This window comes from Chiloscyllium plagiosum, unplaced genomic scaffold (genome assembly GCF_037043375.1).
Source record: "Chiloscyllium plagiosum isolate Xiang-an unplaced genomic scaffold, Cpla_swu_hap1 HiC_scaffold_19, whole genome shotgun sequence".
Lineage (NCBI taxonomy): Eukaryota > Metazoa > Chordata > Chondrichthyes > Orectolobiformes > Hemiscylliidae > Chiloscyllium > Chiloscyllium plagiosum.
Genome location: NW_028270157.1, coordinates 21,686,582 through 21,705,232, shown reverse-complemented (window position 1 = coordinate 21,705,232; position 18,651 = coordinate 21,686,582). Strand labels below are relative to the sequence as shown.

The following is an 18,651-nucleotide window of genomic DNA, read 5'->3' as shown; positions in this document are numbered from 1 at the left end:
TATTTCTCAAAATTCTTTCAACTTTGGAAATTGCACTAATCATTATGAAAATGTCACTATTGCCTGCTTCCACTTCATTGAAATTAAGAATTTTGTGAGAAAGTAATTGAAGGATATTGTCAAATTAAAAAAAAGTAAATGTGAGTAAGGTAAGTAAATGAGATGAAAGTAAAATACCTCATGAAATCTAATGAGGATAGTATAGAAAATTTACATCTGGCAGTATCTTTATTGTGGCAGTCTCCATGACAGGGAGACTGAGTACAATCCTTTCATTTAATCTATGCATTAATTTTTAAAATCTTTCCAAAGAGTCTGCAAGTTTTTGAAATTTTGATTTCAGGGTACTAAATTTAGTAATCAATTATGCATAGCAATCTTGAACTAGAGAAATTACACAAAGCAATTTAATTACTAAAATTCAGTTGACATTGGCTTATTGCATGGGAGATTTTAAAAAAAAAAATGAATAACATTGCAATCATTCATTCATTATGCCTGTTTACAATTATTGAATTAATAGGATCAATTGAAGCTGAAATATTCAATCTGATTTTTGTGAATGATATCAAATTTCACGTTAGAAGTCTAATGTAAGTCTTTAAGGTGATTTATTAAACTAGCAATTTGGATGTTTAATTTGTCATTACTATCCCCCATCCTGACCCTGCTTAAAAAGAGGTAAATTAATGATCAATGCAGTTTCTTAAAGCACTCTTAATCCGTTGCTTCTAAATAATGTAACTAGGAGTACAAATGAAGTGATCTCTTCATTTTAAAACTTTTTAACCCATTTTACACTTACATGAAAATGCTATCACAGAAATTGAACATTTTACTACTTGCTAAACTTTGAAGTTTGAGTGCTCCAAGATTTGCTGGAATTCTTTCATGTTACAGGAACAGAAAGAAATGGACTGCAGAAATCAAACTAGGTGCATGCACTGAAGTACACCTGTTTATATACAGAAAAATTAAAAGGGGAAATGCAAAATTTACAGAACGAAACCACGATTTGGACTGATGGAATTGATATGTTACAATTTTGTTTATAATAAGAAGTCCTGTGTGAAAAGTTTGTTTTTAGAAGGGTGAAAATTTGCTTTGGCCATTCTTTAATAATTTGACATCTAAATTTTGAATATTTATGCATTCTCAAAACACCGCACAAATATGACTTCAGGTACTGTTCCTGCAAGATGGGAAAAATAGAACCATTTAAAGTAGTAATCTGACACAAAAGACACGGATATGACTGTTTACACCAGTGTGTAATACACAAGAACTTAGAGATCAATACTACTGTAGGGTATAAACAAAAATCTAAGGCAAAAATCTAAATCTAAATCAAATTCTGAAAAGATGGATAAAAATTTTGCAAGTATTCAGTAAGGTATCTAGTTTCCCTTCTGAGGAAAAATGACAACAACCTACCTTAATTGCTCCTGAACTACTACATGTTGATAGGATTGTGTAATGCATACTAATGCCTTTTGTGGTTGAGTCTCAGTAGTTAACAGTTCTGACTCTTCAGTGGATGAGCACTAAATGATTGTATGGAGCAGTTAAGCAAAAGTATACTTAGTAAGTAAACATTCTCTCACTTCAATATTTAAAGCCCTTAATGTAGTGTTCTATGTCTCAAAGGATTTCTCAATCCCAAAAAGATTAGGGGCTATACTTGAGCTAAAACAGGCCTATACCGTTCAAAATAATCATTAAAGTATAATGAGTGGCTGTACTTTCAATTTTAAAGATTCTCACGACTGTTTGTAAATTTACAAATGAAGCAAACAACAGATTCAAAACCAAAACACTTACCTGTTGTAGTACAATCTAGTGAGCAAAATGTTTAAGACACCACTCTTCAAGTGGACATTTCAACAAATAATTCAAAATTCTATCATTATAATCAATGCCATAAATTAAAAAGACATTGTATAGCAATTTCAAATTAAAGGCAACACTGCAGTTAGGACAGCTTTTCTACTTTATTACAAAGAGAAGAAGCTTTAATGTGGTCAGAAAATACAAGATTGATTTTTTTTTAATTTTTTTTCCTATGAAATGCTGCTGTTCAACCAGCCATTGTGAATTGTCTCAGTTCACTTCCTGAAGTCCCATCATGTTCAATTGGGTATGGATGTCCTTGGCTGCTGAAAATCTGGCCCTTAAGTGCACAGGGCGACACAGCGGTCCCCTGCTCAGCAGTTCCCGAAATGTCCTGTTTTCATGTATTGCATCCATGCACACCTCCGAAAAATGAGGTACAGCAGGGCAAATATTTTCCAAAATAGATGTCATATATATAATATATACACATTCGTACATACATATCTTTATTCATGTGATGTCCAAAAATTAAAAAAATGTACACTTTTATTACAAAATTGTAACAAAGACTGGACAGTGTTTTGCTCATTCTGGAAAGATGAAGCCCAGTGATACACAACCGTGGAAAATGTCCAGAGGTCGTGGCAATAACATTCACTTAAACAGTCAAATGTTCTTGCATTTAACTTGGCAGAAATGCCATTCAAAAACATTAGGGGTAGTAAAATGAACAAATCAAATGCAGGCTGCTTATCTTTCCAAATGAAATACAAGGAGGATCTTCACATAAAAATGCACTAAACATTTTTTTTTTATTATTACCAGTAATGCTACAATGAACAATGCAAACTTTTTAAATTTTTACACTTTGGAAATTTAGCAATGAAAATGTTGTCGGTCCACTTGTCCTTTAGCAGAAAAAAATCTGCCTCTAGGCTGAAATTATTTTTTTGTGTCGTTTTTAAACATACCCTGCTCAAAATAATAAAAAAAAACAAAAAAAAACAAAAAATACAAATTCAGTTGTGTTGGGCAGCACATAATTACTAAGGCAGGACTTCAAAATGTCGATCCATCCACATGAGCCAATTGCCAGATCCTCAAAGAATAAAAACCAGGATGCCTGAGCCACTTCGGTTTCCGCAGTTTGAGTATTGTGCTGAGACAGCCATACCCCATGAACAGTTAAGTCTTTAGAAGGCTTGCTGAGCAGGGTTGTAGTTCAAAGATGACGGCAGATGAGGTCTCTCCTCTAGTTTATCATACTCCAGATGGAACTCCTGAAATTGCAAAAAGAAACAGTCAGCCATATGGCAGCAAACATCCATTTAAAAGGAAAACAAGATGCAGCATACATCCTTAGATGCCAACATCAGGATATAGATATACAAAACCCAATTTAAATTTAAAGAATGCCATTGGTGAGGCAAACTTTAGCGTGGAAGTAGTAGCTATAGAAAAAAAGGTAGAAATTCTATCAAAAAGGACTACAGTTCTAAAATGTCACATTAGTAGGGACCCAATATCAGAAACATTTATATAAAAAGAAAAAGATTTTGGAGTTGTTTTGTGGAAATATGCAACTGATATAATTTGGCAATGATTTGGGCCGAGGATGATTTAGAGGAGGGATAATAAAGGACAGGGTACATGTGATGGTGTTTCAATTGTGGACAAATTTTGGATGGTTCAAAGTGAGGCTGATAGCATTGTCAAAATAGGCAAGCCTGCTGCTCTCAAAGCATATCCTAAGGTTTCAGCAATGTGGTGGCTGAAGTATGGGCAGAAGTGAGCAATTTTATTGATGGAATTTGATAGCAGCTAGGTTGTTGTTGAATTAAACAAAGTGATTTAATAACTTGTTAGAATAGCATAAGTGTGTGGTCATGGAGGGAAATGAAAAAATAAGGGAACAGAGTTTTGGTTGGAAACTGAAAATTATTTCTCTGGACTCTCCCATCACAAGCTGGAGAAAAGTTGCTGTAGGTAAATAGTCTGAAAGTACAAAAATAGCAACTGGAGCTCATCAGCATATATCAGGTGTCAGACTTAACCCAATGAAAGTACCTCAATGATATCTATTGAAGGCACCCAACTTCAGCAGCTAGATTCACTGCAGGAATAAGGTAATGCTATACCAGCGCAAGTACTGTCTTTTGAATGCAATGTTCGCCCAATCTCCCATCTAAGTTGATTTCATTCATCAACCAAAGATGGTCAAAAATGGATCATCAAGCTATTTAACTCTATTTGTAGAATCTCAAGTAACTAGTTTTACTACATTTCCAAAGCACTATTTTGGCTAAAAGTACTTGGAATCCTGAAGTCGTGAAAGACACTATATAAAATGAGTGTGAAAATCTATCAGTGGATGAGGTCTCAGATGTGCATCAAATAGATCGAAGAGTAACAATGAACAGATTTGAGGGAATCCTGAATATGATGGGCCTGGGGATAGGAAATAAAGCTTAAGAAAACAGCTTGCATTTTATAGACATTATTAAACATCTCTGCACACATTCAATTTCTGAATTATTGGCATTCACAGCATACTCCATTGCAACAAAATAGTCCTCTTAGAAACTTTTGTTAAAATTAGTGATCTGTTCTGTCCTACTCACTACAACAACAAACACGATGATACATTATAACAAGTACACATTATTCTTTGAATTAAAGCAAGCATTTGAGTAATTCTGAAGACATTTTGTCAAAGCTTTTCATCAGGACAATTCACTATATATTAATTCAAGGGGAAAGCCAACATTTATATTGCATGAGAGTCTCTTTTCTCCTCATGAAGTATAAATGTTGACTTCCCCTTGAATTGGTATTCTTATGAATTGTCCTGATGAGTACATGATGAAAAGCTTTAATAAAATGTTTGTTCACAGAAAATTGAAATTCTGAGTCTCCTTGCTCTGAGAAAAATGCTGTGAAGCTTGAAAGGGTTCTGAAAAGATTTACAAGGATGTTGCTGGGATTGGAGAGTTTGAGCAATTGGAGAGGTTGAACTGGGTGGGGCTTTTTTCCCCATGGAGCGACAGAGGCTGAGGGGTGACTTTTGTAGAGGTTTAAAAAAATCATGAAGGGCGAATAAACATTGTCTTTTTTTCCAGGGTAGCAGAGTCCAAAACTAGAGGGCATAGGCTTAAGGTGAGAGGGGAAAGATTTAAATGTGACCTCAAGAGCAACATTTTCATGCAGAGGGTGGTGCATGTATGGAAAGAGTTGCCAGAGGAAGTGGTGAAGCTGGTACAATTACAACAGTTAAAAGGCATCTGGATGTGTACATGAATAGGAAGGGCTGAGAGGAATATGGGCCAAACACTGGCAAATGGGACTAGATTAATTTAGAATATCTGGTCAGCATGGATGAGTTGGACTGAAAAGTCATTTTCCACGGTGTAACTCTGATTCCATTACTGTACTACCAAATTACGTTTTGTTAGTATTGCATTTTAAAGATAATTCCATTGTACTAAAATGATGATTTTCCTTTCAAAATATCATGTATAATCACCAACATATGATTTTCTTGCCATTTTGGAGAGTTCATTCTATAGAGGGAAGGATTTTCAATGTGGTGAAAACTCAATGGAACAGATGGTGTTTGGCATTAACAGTGATGGATTGATATTGCCACAGTGCTTGATTAAAGCAGTCAGAGTAATTTTAAAAATGGTTTGTATTATCTCTTCAAATTGAACACAGATCCACAAATTACTACACAATGCTTTTAGGTAATCCAAAGCTATTTCATGGGAATCTGGAACTTGTGATCAGAAATTCATTGAAAAAGGAAAGACCTATAATTTCAGTAAACATTGGTTGACTGCACATGCCTTCACTGATAAAGATCCAGTGCCTGAAGTATACTGCAACTGCCAACTCTGATTTATACTACTTGATCTGTAGAGGGCTGTCTCCTAGATCGAAGGCTACAGATATAATTCACACAACAGTCAAATTTTAAAAAAACTTTTGGTCTCAGAATTTTGTTTTCCTTAAACTCTAAAAAGATTTTCTAATATTTTAATATGCAAACTATTTAATTCTAACTAATAGAGCTAACTGAAATAAAACTATTTCAATGGTTTGTGAAAACTTCAATAAATTATCCCTTTACTGCAAATATATACACAACTTTGAAAATGTGAATAAAAGGTGCTGAGTTATACTAGATGCTGGTATTGTTGTTTGATCAGTGAAACAAAAGCTTTGTATGACACTCCAATGCATTCTGAAGACTTACTCAGTAGCTGCCAAATTCCACAGAACTTTTCATTATCCTGCCAGCTGTTTATTACAAAACATTAATATTTTAGCGTGGAGATCAGTTAGTTGACTACTGGAGAGTTGCAAAATGTTGTTATACTTTAACCAATCTAAAACTGAAGCTGTGCACAACTTTGAAAGAAAGCTGATTCGCTCCCAACTTTTTTTCTGGGTAACAACAAATATATTGCACTTCCTAAACTGGGCAGGTGCTGAATGTGTGGTATAAATCAGCCTTTAAGATATTCTCATTATCATTACCAACATGTCAGCTTTCTTCTTTTGAACTGTATGGAATTTGCAGCACAACAGTTTAGTTTTCATTGGTCAGACACTGAAATTGGGGACTCATGTGAAAACAGTATGCTTGTAGGGACAGACAGCTATTTTTGCTTTGATTATATTGGGCATCTAGATTTTAAGTAATACTTTGGAGATCTGATCCTGGTGATTCAATCCATTTTCTGCTTTAAATGCAATATCAAAACTATGCCTCTAGCCAAAAGTCAATTGAGTAAGTCTTTTAGATAGCAACATGATCTGCATTTGACATGAAGTGCAAAACCCAATGTGTGACATTTAAGTAGTTTGAAATACGCCATCACAATCAGCATAAGTAAAATACTTTGCAATTACCTCCATGTACAGCTGAATTTCTATTTTTATTTTTCAATATTTAGGTAAATAATTTGATGTTTTTAAAACTCTTTTGTGCTGTTCTGGAGTTGTTCTTGAACCTGGATCTTCTGGTACTGAAGGTGATTGGCCACATTGTAATTATTGGCCTACTCCCCACAATAAGCTAACAGTCAGATAAAGTTAAATTGCCGAGACAGGCTCAAGTGTTTTCTCTTCAACAAATCAGGATCAGATAAGGTTATGCAATCAGCCAGTGGCAAAAGACAAATAACTCCAAATTATCCCTCTCAATGAACAGAAGAATTTAAACATGACTGGATTGGGTTGGGATATCTGGTCAGCATGGACAAGTTGGACCGAAGGGTCTGTTTCCGTGCTGGACGTCTCTATGAGCCTAGATATAGATTCATAGAGTCAATGTGAAACAGGAGGATGGAGGAATCACAAGAAAATTATGGAAACATTATTAAAAAGTTTGAAAGAAAAAGTAAAAATGCAATCTAAGTAATTAGTACCAACTTAAAAACAGAAATTGTTGCAGAACTTCAACAGGTCTGGTATCATCTATGGAGAGAAAGCAAAGTAAATGCTAACTCTGCTTACTCTCCACAGATGCTGCCAGACCTGCTGAGATTCTCCAGCAATTTGTTTTCGTTTTAGATTTCCAGCATCTGCAGTCTTTGTTTCATATTAACTTAAATATTGTTGAAAAAAGATACACCTTGTAATAGATATCCATTTAGCACTCATCAGGATATTTATAAGAATACTAAAGTAAAAGGGAATAATACTTTATACTGTATGAGAAGTGTTGACAACTGGACTCTGATCAGCAGAGATATTGCCATGGAGACTGCATCAGTTAGATAGGAACATAGAAAATAGGAGAAGTAGGTAATTCAATATGATCATGTACTCTCATCCTCCTTCTCCCTTTATCCTTTGACTAATAAACAAAGCTTAGCAGTTGACTAAGTTTAAACCAGGCATGTTGACTCTGGTCAAAACCTAACTGGTGCATTCTATTTGGCAGGTGCAGTCCACTTGCCAAGAAATCTGCACTCTCTTCTCATTATATAATATTGCTCCCCTTCAAACTGGTATTCTTGCAAATGTGATAAATGCATGACCCAAACTTTATTAATTTGTCTTTTTCAGCAATACTAAAGTTCTGTTTAGTATCCTTACATAAAACTGAGCACAAGGGGGCAGATAAAATGGGTCTGGGTGAAATATGAATACAGACTATGTTCCATTATACAGGTCTTGTTTAACTTGCAAAAATAACATTTATATCTTGTAGCCAACTATCAGTAGATTCATTGTAATATTGTCACTACAATTTAGCATGAAATGACACCGAATAAAAGCAGGCTAATGTAATAAAATCAATTGACTAAAATCAGTTACTGCATAGTTACAGGAAGCCAATCACACCCTTCTACGCTGCACATTTGGGTCTAGAGTGCATGAGATGAAGTCTTCAAAAAGATAATAGCCTTGAGAGTACAGAAGGTGCTACAGCATTCAACAGTCTCAAGGGTTAAAACAACAGCACACAAATTTAGGCTATTTCAGCTATCTTTATTATTGAGAACCACAGACCAAATTTGCTGGGCAGAAAATACACAATGTTGTATACAAAACACATTGGTTGTTTCCAGCAAACAGATGATACGTAATCTCAAGGAAACATCAAGTTAGTAATTTATCTGGCTCCTTTACAATCAAATAATTTCTGTATTATATAAAATCCAGTAGCGCATCAGCTCTTACTTTAGCAACCTTTCTCCAGTTAAGACAGTCAAAGAAATAGTATGTCCCCCTTTCATAGGTGTTGGTCTTTACTGTTGGCTCCATTCCTGGGGCCCTGGTGATCCAGACTCGCTCTTCTTTGTGGTACCTCCAGTCTCGGTTAAATCTACCATTTATAACAAGAAAAATATTGTGAGAAAAGACACAAGTATTAATTAAGTTAAACCACATCCAACAAACAAACTGCTGCATGACAACTTTTTTTTAAAATTGTAAATAAGGATCAATAGAATTTAATGTCAGTTAGGCCACAGAAAATTTTCATTCAAATAAAGTGATACATTTAAAAAGGACATACAACTCTACTGCTGCAAGTAACTGCAAGACATCTCCTCCATTCATGTAGTATAGATAGAAAAGGAGGTCCTCTCCATAGCGGGCAAGTTTTATTGCAGCGAGCTGTAAAATAAATTATTGTTGATTTTTATTTTACATTTCAAATATAATGCTTAAAACCTTACTTTTAAGATTTCAAATATTTCATGTACGTAAGTGGGCCAGGGTATCAACAAAAATTCTGCAACATGACTGTAAGCTTTGCATAGATTGTCACAAAATATACAAATTATGTAATTTAGTACTCACACTCTGATTATGCCGTAATTGTTAATCTTTCAAGATGAATATCACCACCCAATCGGCACAAAGTGCTGGCTGCTGCCAGCAAATACAACCCAACTAAAAAGGACGTATAGCTGTCAATGCAGGAGTATATAATCATGCGATATGTTAAAAATCCTATTGGTGTACACTTTGTTTAGAAAGACAAGAAAAACTTGCATTTGTATAATGCTTTCCATAGCCATCAACATCTCAGTGTCTAAGACAATGTTATACGTTTGAACTGTAATCACTTGTAAATAGATGTCAATTTACAACAAGCTCCCGCAAATACTAATGTGGTATTAACCAGGTAATCTGTTTTTATGATGCCAGAGGGATATATTATGGCCACAATGCTAGGTATAGTTGCCTGTTCCTCTTTGAAAATGTCATGGGATCTTTTATATCCAACCAAGCAGGCAGATGTGGCCTTGACTCAACATCGCATCCAAAGGAAAAATAAGATTACTTTGTGTTTCACTCTCTCTCTCGCACTTCTTTGATAACATTTCATATTTTTAAATGGCAATGTCTATTCTTCTTTCACTAAACTCATCAGCTTCTGTACCACTGCCACTCCTTGGCCAAGCTCAAGCAATTAGTTAATCCGCCTAATGGATCCTTCTCTGAGACAGCGTCAATCTATATGTGATAATACTTATGTGAAATGCATATATATATATTTCTTATGCTAATGGATTATCAATGGAAGTTATTGGAATTGGTCTATGTGAACTACTTGTGTTATGGTTACATTATTCCACCAATAGTGGCATTATATAGTGCTTCAGTTTTATCTCCTAGTGCCTCTATGTATACTGCAGAGAAACTCCAGTTTTGTTTTCTAAATTGCAGCAAGTTGTTTTACTTTACAGAATACTTATTATTAAGTTCATTCATCTTAAAATGTGGGCTGAATTAGATCTACAGGCTCACATTTTAACATCAACACAAGGCTAGTTTTGACTCCCTTTGTGAAACACCATGGGACTTGAACTAGATATAAAATAACGTCTGTCAAATTGATTTCAAAGCAGTGATCTTCTCTTGCTTTAGATTTATACAAACCACAATAGCAAAAATTCAAATCTGAGAAGCAGAGTAACATGGATATTTATGACAATCGTTCAAGACATTATTGAACAGTTAATGTGAAGAATCACACCTATTTCAGAAAGTAGTCTGAGGACAAAGTGTCTTTCACAACTCGTGCCAGGAGGCCTAGGCCATAGAGGTCAAAAATAACATACAGGTTGCACTGTCTGGACAAAATATGCAAGAGCAGGTGAAGTCAAAAAGAATTTGAACTCATATCTAGTTTGATTCGGATTTCTTAATACAGGTACGTATCCCTTTATCTGAGCATCCAAAAACCAAAAAGTTCCGAAAACCAAAAGGTTTTCATGGAGCATGCAGTGTCAGTAATGTCTGCATAACATAACAGGGTTTTCTTGGTAGGCAAAGGCTGCACCCACTCGACCCACATGGCGGTGTGGCCCAGCACTCGGAGGTGACAGTTGTGTATTGTTTTTACTGTGCTAAATTGTTTAACTTTCAAGTGAAAATGTCAAAAAGAGTACATGCATGGCTAACAATAATATAAAGAAAAGGAAGCATCTGTCATTATCAATAACGCAAAAAGTGGAGTTATTACAGAAGCATGATCGTAGTGTAGCTGTGCAGCATCTTACTGAAGAAAATGGTGTCGAAACTACCACTGTCTATGATTTGAAGAAACAGAAAAACAAGTTACTGAAGTTTCATAGTGATAGTGATAACTATCAACTAATGAAAAATAGGAAAACACTCAGGGCAAAAAATGAAGACCTTAACTATGTGTTGATGGAGTGGATTAGACAACAAAGAAATGAACGTATGCCACTGACTGGTTTGATGGTCATGAAACAAACTCGAAAATATCAGAGAACTGAACATTAAAGGTGAATATCAATATTCAGAAGACTGTCTGCAGAAATTTAAGAAGCGTAATGGTGTGAAATACCTGAAAACCTGTGGCGAAAAGGCATCTGCTGACCATGAAGCAGCTGAAAATTATGTTGGTGAATTTGCCAAGCTAGTATCTGACAAAAGCCTTAGTCCTGAACAAATTTACAATGCTGATGAAACAGCTCTTTACTGGCCCTATGTCCCGAGAAATACATTAGCAAAAGCTAATGAGAGAGCACCAACGGGTTTTAAGCAAACTAAAGACAGATTAACTATTCTCGGGTGTGTCATTGCCAATTTCACCTTGTGTGTGCCTGCAGTAATGATTGGGAAAAGCAAACATCCGAGATGTCTTAAAGGTGTACACAATCTGCCTATGCATTATTATGAAAACAAGAAAGCATGGGTAACCTGAAAAATTTTTTCTGACTGGTTCAGTAAACACTTCGTACTAGCAGCACGAGCTCATTGCAGACAAGCTGGACTGGAAGAAAAAAAAGTGTAAAATTTTATTGTTCTTTGACAACTGCTCCGCACATCCCCCTGCCGAACAGCTTGTAAAAAGTAATGTTTTTGGCATTTACTTGGCCCCTAATGTGACATCGGTATTACAGCCTTGTGACCAAGGAATTATGTTCCATGAAGAGCAAGTATAAAGACTATTTTTGAAACAGTATGCTTGCTGCAGTCAACAGAGGGGTAGGAATTAAAGACTTCCTGAAAGAGTCTAGTCTTAAGGATGCCATTTACGCAGTTGCTAATGCTTGGAATGATGTTGATAAAACAACATTAACAAACTCTGACCTACAATGATGTTTCTTGGAAATATACCTGCAGATGAAGAGTTTGAAGGATTTCTTTTCACTGAAGAAAAAAAATGATAGCAAGCCTTGTTACTTACGCACAAAATTTATCGGACGAAAGTATAAATAAATTACATGAAGCTGACATCGAAGAAATACTGAACATTGACAATGATGTGCCTATCGTGCATTTCTTAAGCAATGGGAACATTGCTGAAATGGTTTTAAATATGGGCTCCTGTACAGATAAATGTGAGGATAGTAGTGATGATGACGATAAGTTAGTGAACACAATTGAAAAAGTCCCCATTGACGATATGGTGAAAATGTGTGATCAGTTAATTGCTGACCTTGAACAACGTTCATTTATCAGTGAGCAAGAGATTATGGCAATTTACTCAATTAAAGAGAAATTGCTTAGACAGAAACCTATGTTAATGAGACAGATGACACTTGAAGAAGCCTTTAAAACCGCCGCCTGCCAATCGTGCTGAAGCTGTGTATGTTTAAGTTTTACCAAATGTTTTTATTGGAATGTTTTTTATGGAAATAAAATGTTGTTGAATATTTACAGTCAATGTATTTCATGAATTTGTATATATTACTCTATAAATAAACTTTGTATGGTTCAGTTTTCCCGAATGTTTTTCTTCTAATTTGTTTATGGAAATAAAACATTGTTGAATATTTATGGTCAATGTATTTTATTTATCAGTACACTACAAATAAAGTGTGGTAGTATTTCTAGTCTTTATTTATCCTGCTTAGTGTGAATATTCATACGTTTTTGCTGCAGTACAGTATTTATGTTTGATTATGGGTTGCTGCCCTGCACCCTACAGGGGGCGCTACATTAGTTCCAGAAACCGCAAAATTCCGATTTCTGCAAAGCAGCTGGTCCCTGGCATTTCGGATAAAGGGATACATACCTGTACCGGGAATACAAAATTAATTAAGAGCTACAGACAAGTCAGATTTTGGGCACAAAATTAAATTCCAAATTATTGACATATTTACTTAAGGTGATAACACTAAAGGTGAATTTTGTCCTAAAATGTAGCACTCAGATTTATCAGCTGAATAGAAGGAATAAAGTGATTTAACTTGGAGTTATAGACTATAGCAGTATATAAAGCAGTCCTTGTTACCCCAGGATGTCCTAAGGCAATTTGAGACATTGAACTATAATCACCAATGAAATGTAGGCGAACAGGAAAGTTAACTTTTCAAACATCAATAATGTAAACGAACCACTGTGCTTTTGGCAGTGCTAGCTACTGGTCAGATTCCAGAAGAACTATCTTGCTGTCATCAAATCATTTCATATTAGTGACAAAGAAGTTAATGAGTATCTTGCAACAAAGTGAAGTTAAAGGAGCAGAGATGAGTGTTTGAAGAGTTTATGTTGGAACAATGGTGAATTTAGGATGATTTGGAAGTCGTAAGAAATTGGGAAGAGTGAATATGAACTAATGGTGCCTGCTGTGGTCCAGCCAGTTGTACAATTTGTGGTCAAGACTATGTCTCATGTTTGCCTGGATGTGGCCCCCATCTCTATTTGTTTGAGGTCAAGGACAAAGTAGATTAAATGTCAAGCAAGTAGCCAGGTTGCAGAAACATTGTGGCAGATGGAGAATGAAAGACTAGGCAGTTGGGTGTTCATGCACTCCAGGTAGACTGTTGAGGGGGGAAAAAAAAGGAAAAGAATTATGGGGAAAATTCAATTGGTACAGGAAAAAATAACTGATTAAATAAAGATTCCAAAGTGTTAGAAGTGAGACTCTGGTTTGAGAAATCCAGTCAGAGAGAGGCAATATATGTCACAACAGCTCAAAGTCCAGATGGAATGACAGATGTGCAAAGCTGGACCTACCAGATAATACAGATCCAGCACTTGTGGACAGAATTTCATTATACTGGTATCTGAAGTAAATGCAAGTAATCAGAGGAAAACAAAACTGCCAACTCTAAGTTGACAAAAAAAATCAGGCAAACAAGCTGTGAACTAGTACATACTGACTAGACTTATACATAGTTGTTGTTTGATGCTTTTAATCTGTCAGCTAATCAAGAAATTTCAACATAAATTAACCTTATGAACTTCGAGTCAATCTTGTATGTTAAGCATAAGGTTATTTTGTACGAGGTATGGCCCATCATGACTTATTTAAAACTTTATACCAATAGGGTAATAAAGTCTGTTAATTACACATTCTCAAATTACATTGTGTACTCTTCAATGTTTATCCTTTACACTTAATTTTAAGGTGTACTAATGAAACAGAAAAATTGTTAAATGTTTTTGTTTCCTTAAGTGAATTTGACAGCAAGGCTCAATTTGCAAATGTTAATAGATGGAAAATGCACAACTGATTCTTAAACATTGTACTACATCTATTGTAAAGTTAATCTACTCCATTTATAAATCAGTACAATAATTCTCAGCACCACTTCTGACATCATATTCCTGTATTCAAGAAAAGTAAACATTCAGAACAATGTTGCCAGCAAAAGAAAAAAAGATTCTTGAATTCAACAGAATTTTTTCCAAATAAGTCACTACAGAGCATGGTCAGGGTTAAAATGATTGAGCATGACTATTTCAAATGCTAGAATAATATTTCACAACACAGGAATGTGTTTCTTCCTTATAGAATAATCAGCATGTGTCACTTTTAAATTTCACATTAGACAACAAAATCTTCAATTACTAGTTTCACATCAGACGTGTGACAGACTTCTCATCTCTTACCTGGAAGACTGCAGCCACAACAATCGTGAAAATCTTGATCAACTACTCTGTCATTCAGCATCAACCCTTTGCTCACTACTTGAGGAACACCCTGTGAAACCACTGCCTTAAATACTCTTCTCTGTCCCCTCTATGTTGTTGTTACAGTACATTCAATACATAGTAGGTACTGCATCAATTTTCTAAGAACATTTAACAGTATCCACAAGCTTCATGACTTCTAGAAAGGAGGAGAGCAGCACTGTCATATGAACAGGACCATTTCAAATTCCCATTTTGCCATTCTGCTTTGGAAAAATATTATCATTCCTTCACTGGATCAATACCTTGAAATTACTTGCCTATTATCACTAATGCGCCACCACAAGGGGAACTGCAGCAGTAGATGGACAATGAAAGCTGCTAGTGCCACTCTCATTCTGGGCAGAAACAGAATGAAACAGCCTCTACAAATTCACAGTTGTACCTTTTAATACAGAGTTTATATCGAAATCTGTTTCATGTATGTTGGGTTTCCTAGGATAACATGCTATGTAAGTCATTTTTAACAAATGAAATGGCAAGGTGGCTCAGTGTTAGGCTGAGACACTTCACAGCCAAACATAATACAATTTTTTTTATATTAGATTCCATACAGTGTGGAAACAGGCCCGTCGGCCCAACTAGTCCACACCGACCCTCCAAAGAGTAACCCACCCATACCCATTTCCCTCTGACTAATGCACCTAACACTATGGGCAATTGAGCATGGCCAATTCATCTAACCTGCACATCTCTGGATTGTGGGAGGAAACCGGAGTACCCGGAGGAAACCCATGCAGACACGGGGAGAATGCAAACTCCACACAGACAGTTGCCCGAGGCTGGAATCGAACCTAGGACCCTGGTTCTGTGAGGCAACACTGCTAACCACTGAGACACAGTGCCGCCCAATTCCCTCACAATTCGCCCACATATTGGGCTGAATAACTGCTTGTGTTTTCCTATTCCTAGCCCTATCATTGACATCCATCCTAGTTTTTCTTTTAATCTCATCTGTGATTAGCCGATGCAGCCCATATTGGCGAATGAATAAAGGGTGTGCTTGCATTACTCAACTGCACAATGGATGTCCATTTACCAATCCAGCCACTGGGAACATGTGACACTATCATATATTTCTCAAGAGTTTTCAACAAAGAATGGGCTCAAAATAATTAATCGACACACAAATATTGTGATTTTAGCAGTTTCAGTAGCCCAAGTTTTTGACACAGAATATATGACATTATCTACATCATTTAAAGTTACTTTTTCCAGTATTTAATATGCTCACCTTGTCCCTAATGTGTATGTTTGTTAGATACTCTGAGGGAACATGAAAATCTGTGGAAGAAGATGAGTGTTGATCAGTTATTTTAAGTTGTATAAATTTTTAAAGGAATGAACAGAATAAAGATCCACTATATTGACAGTAAGGATAAAATTGCCATTCTCACCAATATCTTGAGGTCGGCAGGGTGCTGATGCCCAAGGAGATGCAAATTTGGGGTAGAGATTTCTGTAAAATACTGATAATTAATCATACAGATTCTTGATCTAACAAAACAGTCGATTGCTGAATTACTGAACATGACCTGATAAGCCCTTATTGAGAAGTTACTCGAGTTGTACAGTCAAACATTTTTGAACAAAAAGGAGCACTACTCTCACATCTGCTAAACTGGAAAGAAAGAACCCAATGCTGAAGCAATTCCCTACAGTATCCACAGACAGATCTGTATTAATATTTTACATGATTTCCCACAGCAGCACATTCACATGTGACACAAGAAAGCGTCCAAACCAGAACCAGGTCAATGCTTTTAGCATAGAAAACCATTTGTCATAAAATTACAGAACACATTACAATGAAAAATAACAAATTATGGTTAAACAAGATGAAATCCTTTGGACCATCAATCTTGCAAAACAGCAAAAATAAATAAACTACATAAACCTCCAATCAAAAAGAACTCAAAGCTTCAAATGCAGTAAATAGCAAAATCTATATCTCAAACACCTAATCAACTATATTCCTAAAGTTTATGCAATTTTCCAAAAAATAAGGAGTATCCAAGATGATACGAGGTCATGGTTCAGTGCAATTGTTCAGAAGACATATCCAACAGCAAGTATGATATTTCAGCAATTTAAAAGCTGTATATAAAGCTTTATGATTTGAACCTGATAACATGTTTCAGGATGCTGGTGACTATCTCTATCAATTTAGTGATCTTGTTAGAATTTCTTTATCCATTGGACACCTACATACAATGTAACTTGTGGCAGGTAAGAACTAAGGACATGGTTGGCAATTATCAGATCATGTGCTTTATTCTCTGGAAGTGAGCAAAGCTCACATTTGCTGCAGATCCATAAAAACATTTGAGAAGGGGCAAATTTTAGTAAGTTTGTCAAATGACAGGAAAAATACAGCAATATGGTTTAAAGTCCAGAATGGTCTTTACTCTGGAGGAGAACTTGCAGATGCTAGTGTTTCATGTAAGCCCTTGGAGTTCTGGGTGGTTAATATCGCTGGTTTCTAAGGTTTGGCGAATTGCTGCACTGCATCTTATATATGTTCTCACTGCTGCCACTCTGAGCTGATTGTGAAGGGAATGTAATGGATGGGGCTGCCAATTAAGGCAGTTGCTATTCCATCACCCTCCTCCTTATGCCTTGCAGACTGTGGACAGACTTGACAGTCAGAAGGTGAATTATTCACTATCAGCTTCAGACCTGCTACTGTAAAGACATGAATTGTATTGCTAGCCCAGTTAAAGTCTGGTATCAACAATGTTGATGATGGAGATTCAGCAATGGTAATGCTTTTAACCACCTCCTCTTGACATTCAGATTCTCTCTTGTTAGAAATGGTCATTAACTGTATGGTCAGAATGTTTCTTGCCACTGGACACCCTGAGCCTAAATGTTATTCAGGTCTGACTGCACACAGGTTTGGGCTGCTTCAGTATCTGAGCAATTGCATATGCTACTGTACACTGCAAACATCTTCAATTCTTATTTTACAATGTAGAGAAAGTCCTTCAAAATGCTGACAGTTCTGTTAGTAGTGTTACTTAAGCCACTCCCAGTCTTGGTGATGAACATTGAAGTCTCCCAACAAGAATGCATTCCATGCCTTTGGTAACACCAGAGTGTTTCCAAGTGGTGTTCAACACTCGGGAAGCTGATTAGGAGCAAATGGTAACTCATGTTTGACCGAATGCATAGATGCTTTTTTTTTAAGATCAGATTCCCCTTCAGTGTGGAAACAGGCCCTTCGGCCCAACAAGTCCACACCAAACCTCCGAGTAACACACCCAGACCCATTTCTCTCTTACTAATGCACCTAACACTATGCGCAATTTAGTATGGCCAATTCGACTGACCTGCACATCTTTGGACTGTGGGAGGAAACCCACGCAGACACAGGGAGAATGTGCAAACTCCACACACAATCGCCAGAGGCTGGAATCGAACGTGAGTCCCTGGCACTGTGAAGTAGCAGTGCTAACCACTGAGCCACTGTGCCACTTCATGTGATAAAGACATGTTGAGGATCCCAAGGCCAATTGTATACATGTCACCATCTCTGCTTGATCTGTACTGTCGCTAGGGACAAGACTGACCCAGCTACCAGGGTAGAGAAGTCTGAAACATGCGCTATGCTTCATGAGTATGGCTACGCCAGGATGCCCTGACTAAAATTCTCCCAAGTTTGTACAAAGTTCACAGACATTAGTCGGGAGGACTCTGCAAAGTCAACTGGGCGAGATGCGTCTTTGTAACTTCTGGCACCTATGTGAATGCTGGGTGGTCAGTTCAATTCTAATATTTTATTTTTCTGTAGCAATTTGATACAACTAAGTGGCCTAAGTCATTTTCAAGGGAAGATGGAAGATACTGTAGATCTACAGATCCATACAGACCAGGGAAGGAAGGCAGATTCCCTTCCAT

At 36.3% G+C, this 18,651-nt stretch overlaps 1 protein-coding gene and 1 long non-coding RNA gene across 5 annotated transcripts in view; one reads left to right on the top strand and one right to left on the bottom strand.

Annotated features, from left to right (window-relative positions):
* The window catches only part of LOC148146729 (uncharacterized), a 33,399-nt gene that overhangs the window by 5,604 nt on the left and 9,144 nt on the right, over positions 1 to 18,651 (top strand). The window lies entirely within an intron of this gene.
* cnot2 (CCR4-NOT transcription complex, subunit 2) overlaps positions 1,973 to 18,651 on the bottom strand; it is a 149,472-nt gene continuing 132,793 nt past the window's right edge. For all 4 annotated transcript variants that reach the window (XM_043709757.2, XM_087997111.1, XM_087997112.1 and 1 more), the window contains 5 exons: positions 16,149 to 16,210; positions 15,986 to 16,035; positions 8,864 to 8,964; positions 8,527 to 8,671; positions 1,973 to 3,113 (listed from right to left, as the gene is read on the bottom strand). In XM_043709757.2, the coding sequence (XP_043565692.1) occupies positions 3,027 to 3,113; positions 8,527 to 8,671; positions 8,864 to 8,964; positions 15,986 to 16,035; positions 16,149 to 16,210 (445 nt within the window). In that variant the 3' untranslated portion in view covers positions 1,973 to 3,026. The remainder of the gene's footprint in view (positions 3,114 to 8,526; positions 8,672 to 8,863; positions 8,965 to 15,985; positions 16,036 to 16,148; positions 16,211 to 18,651) is intronic.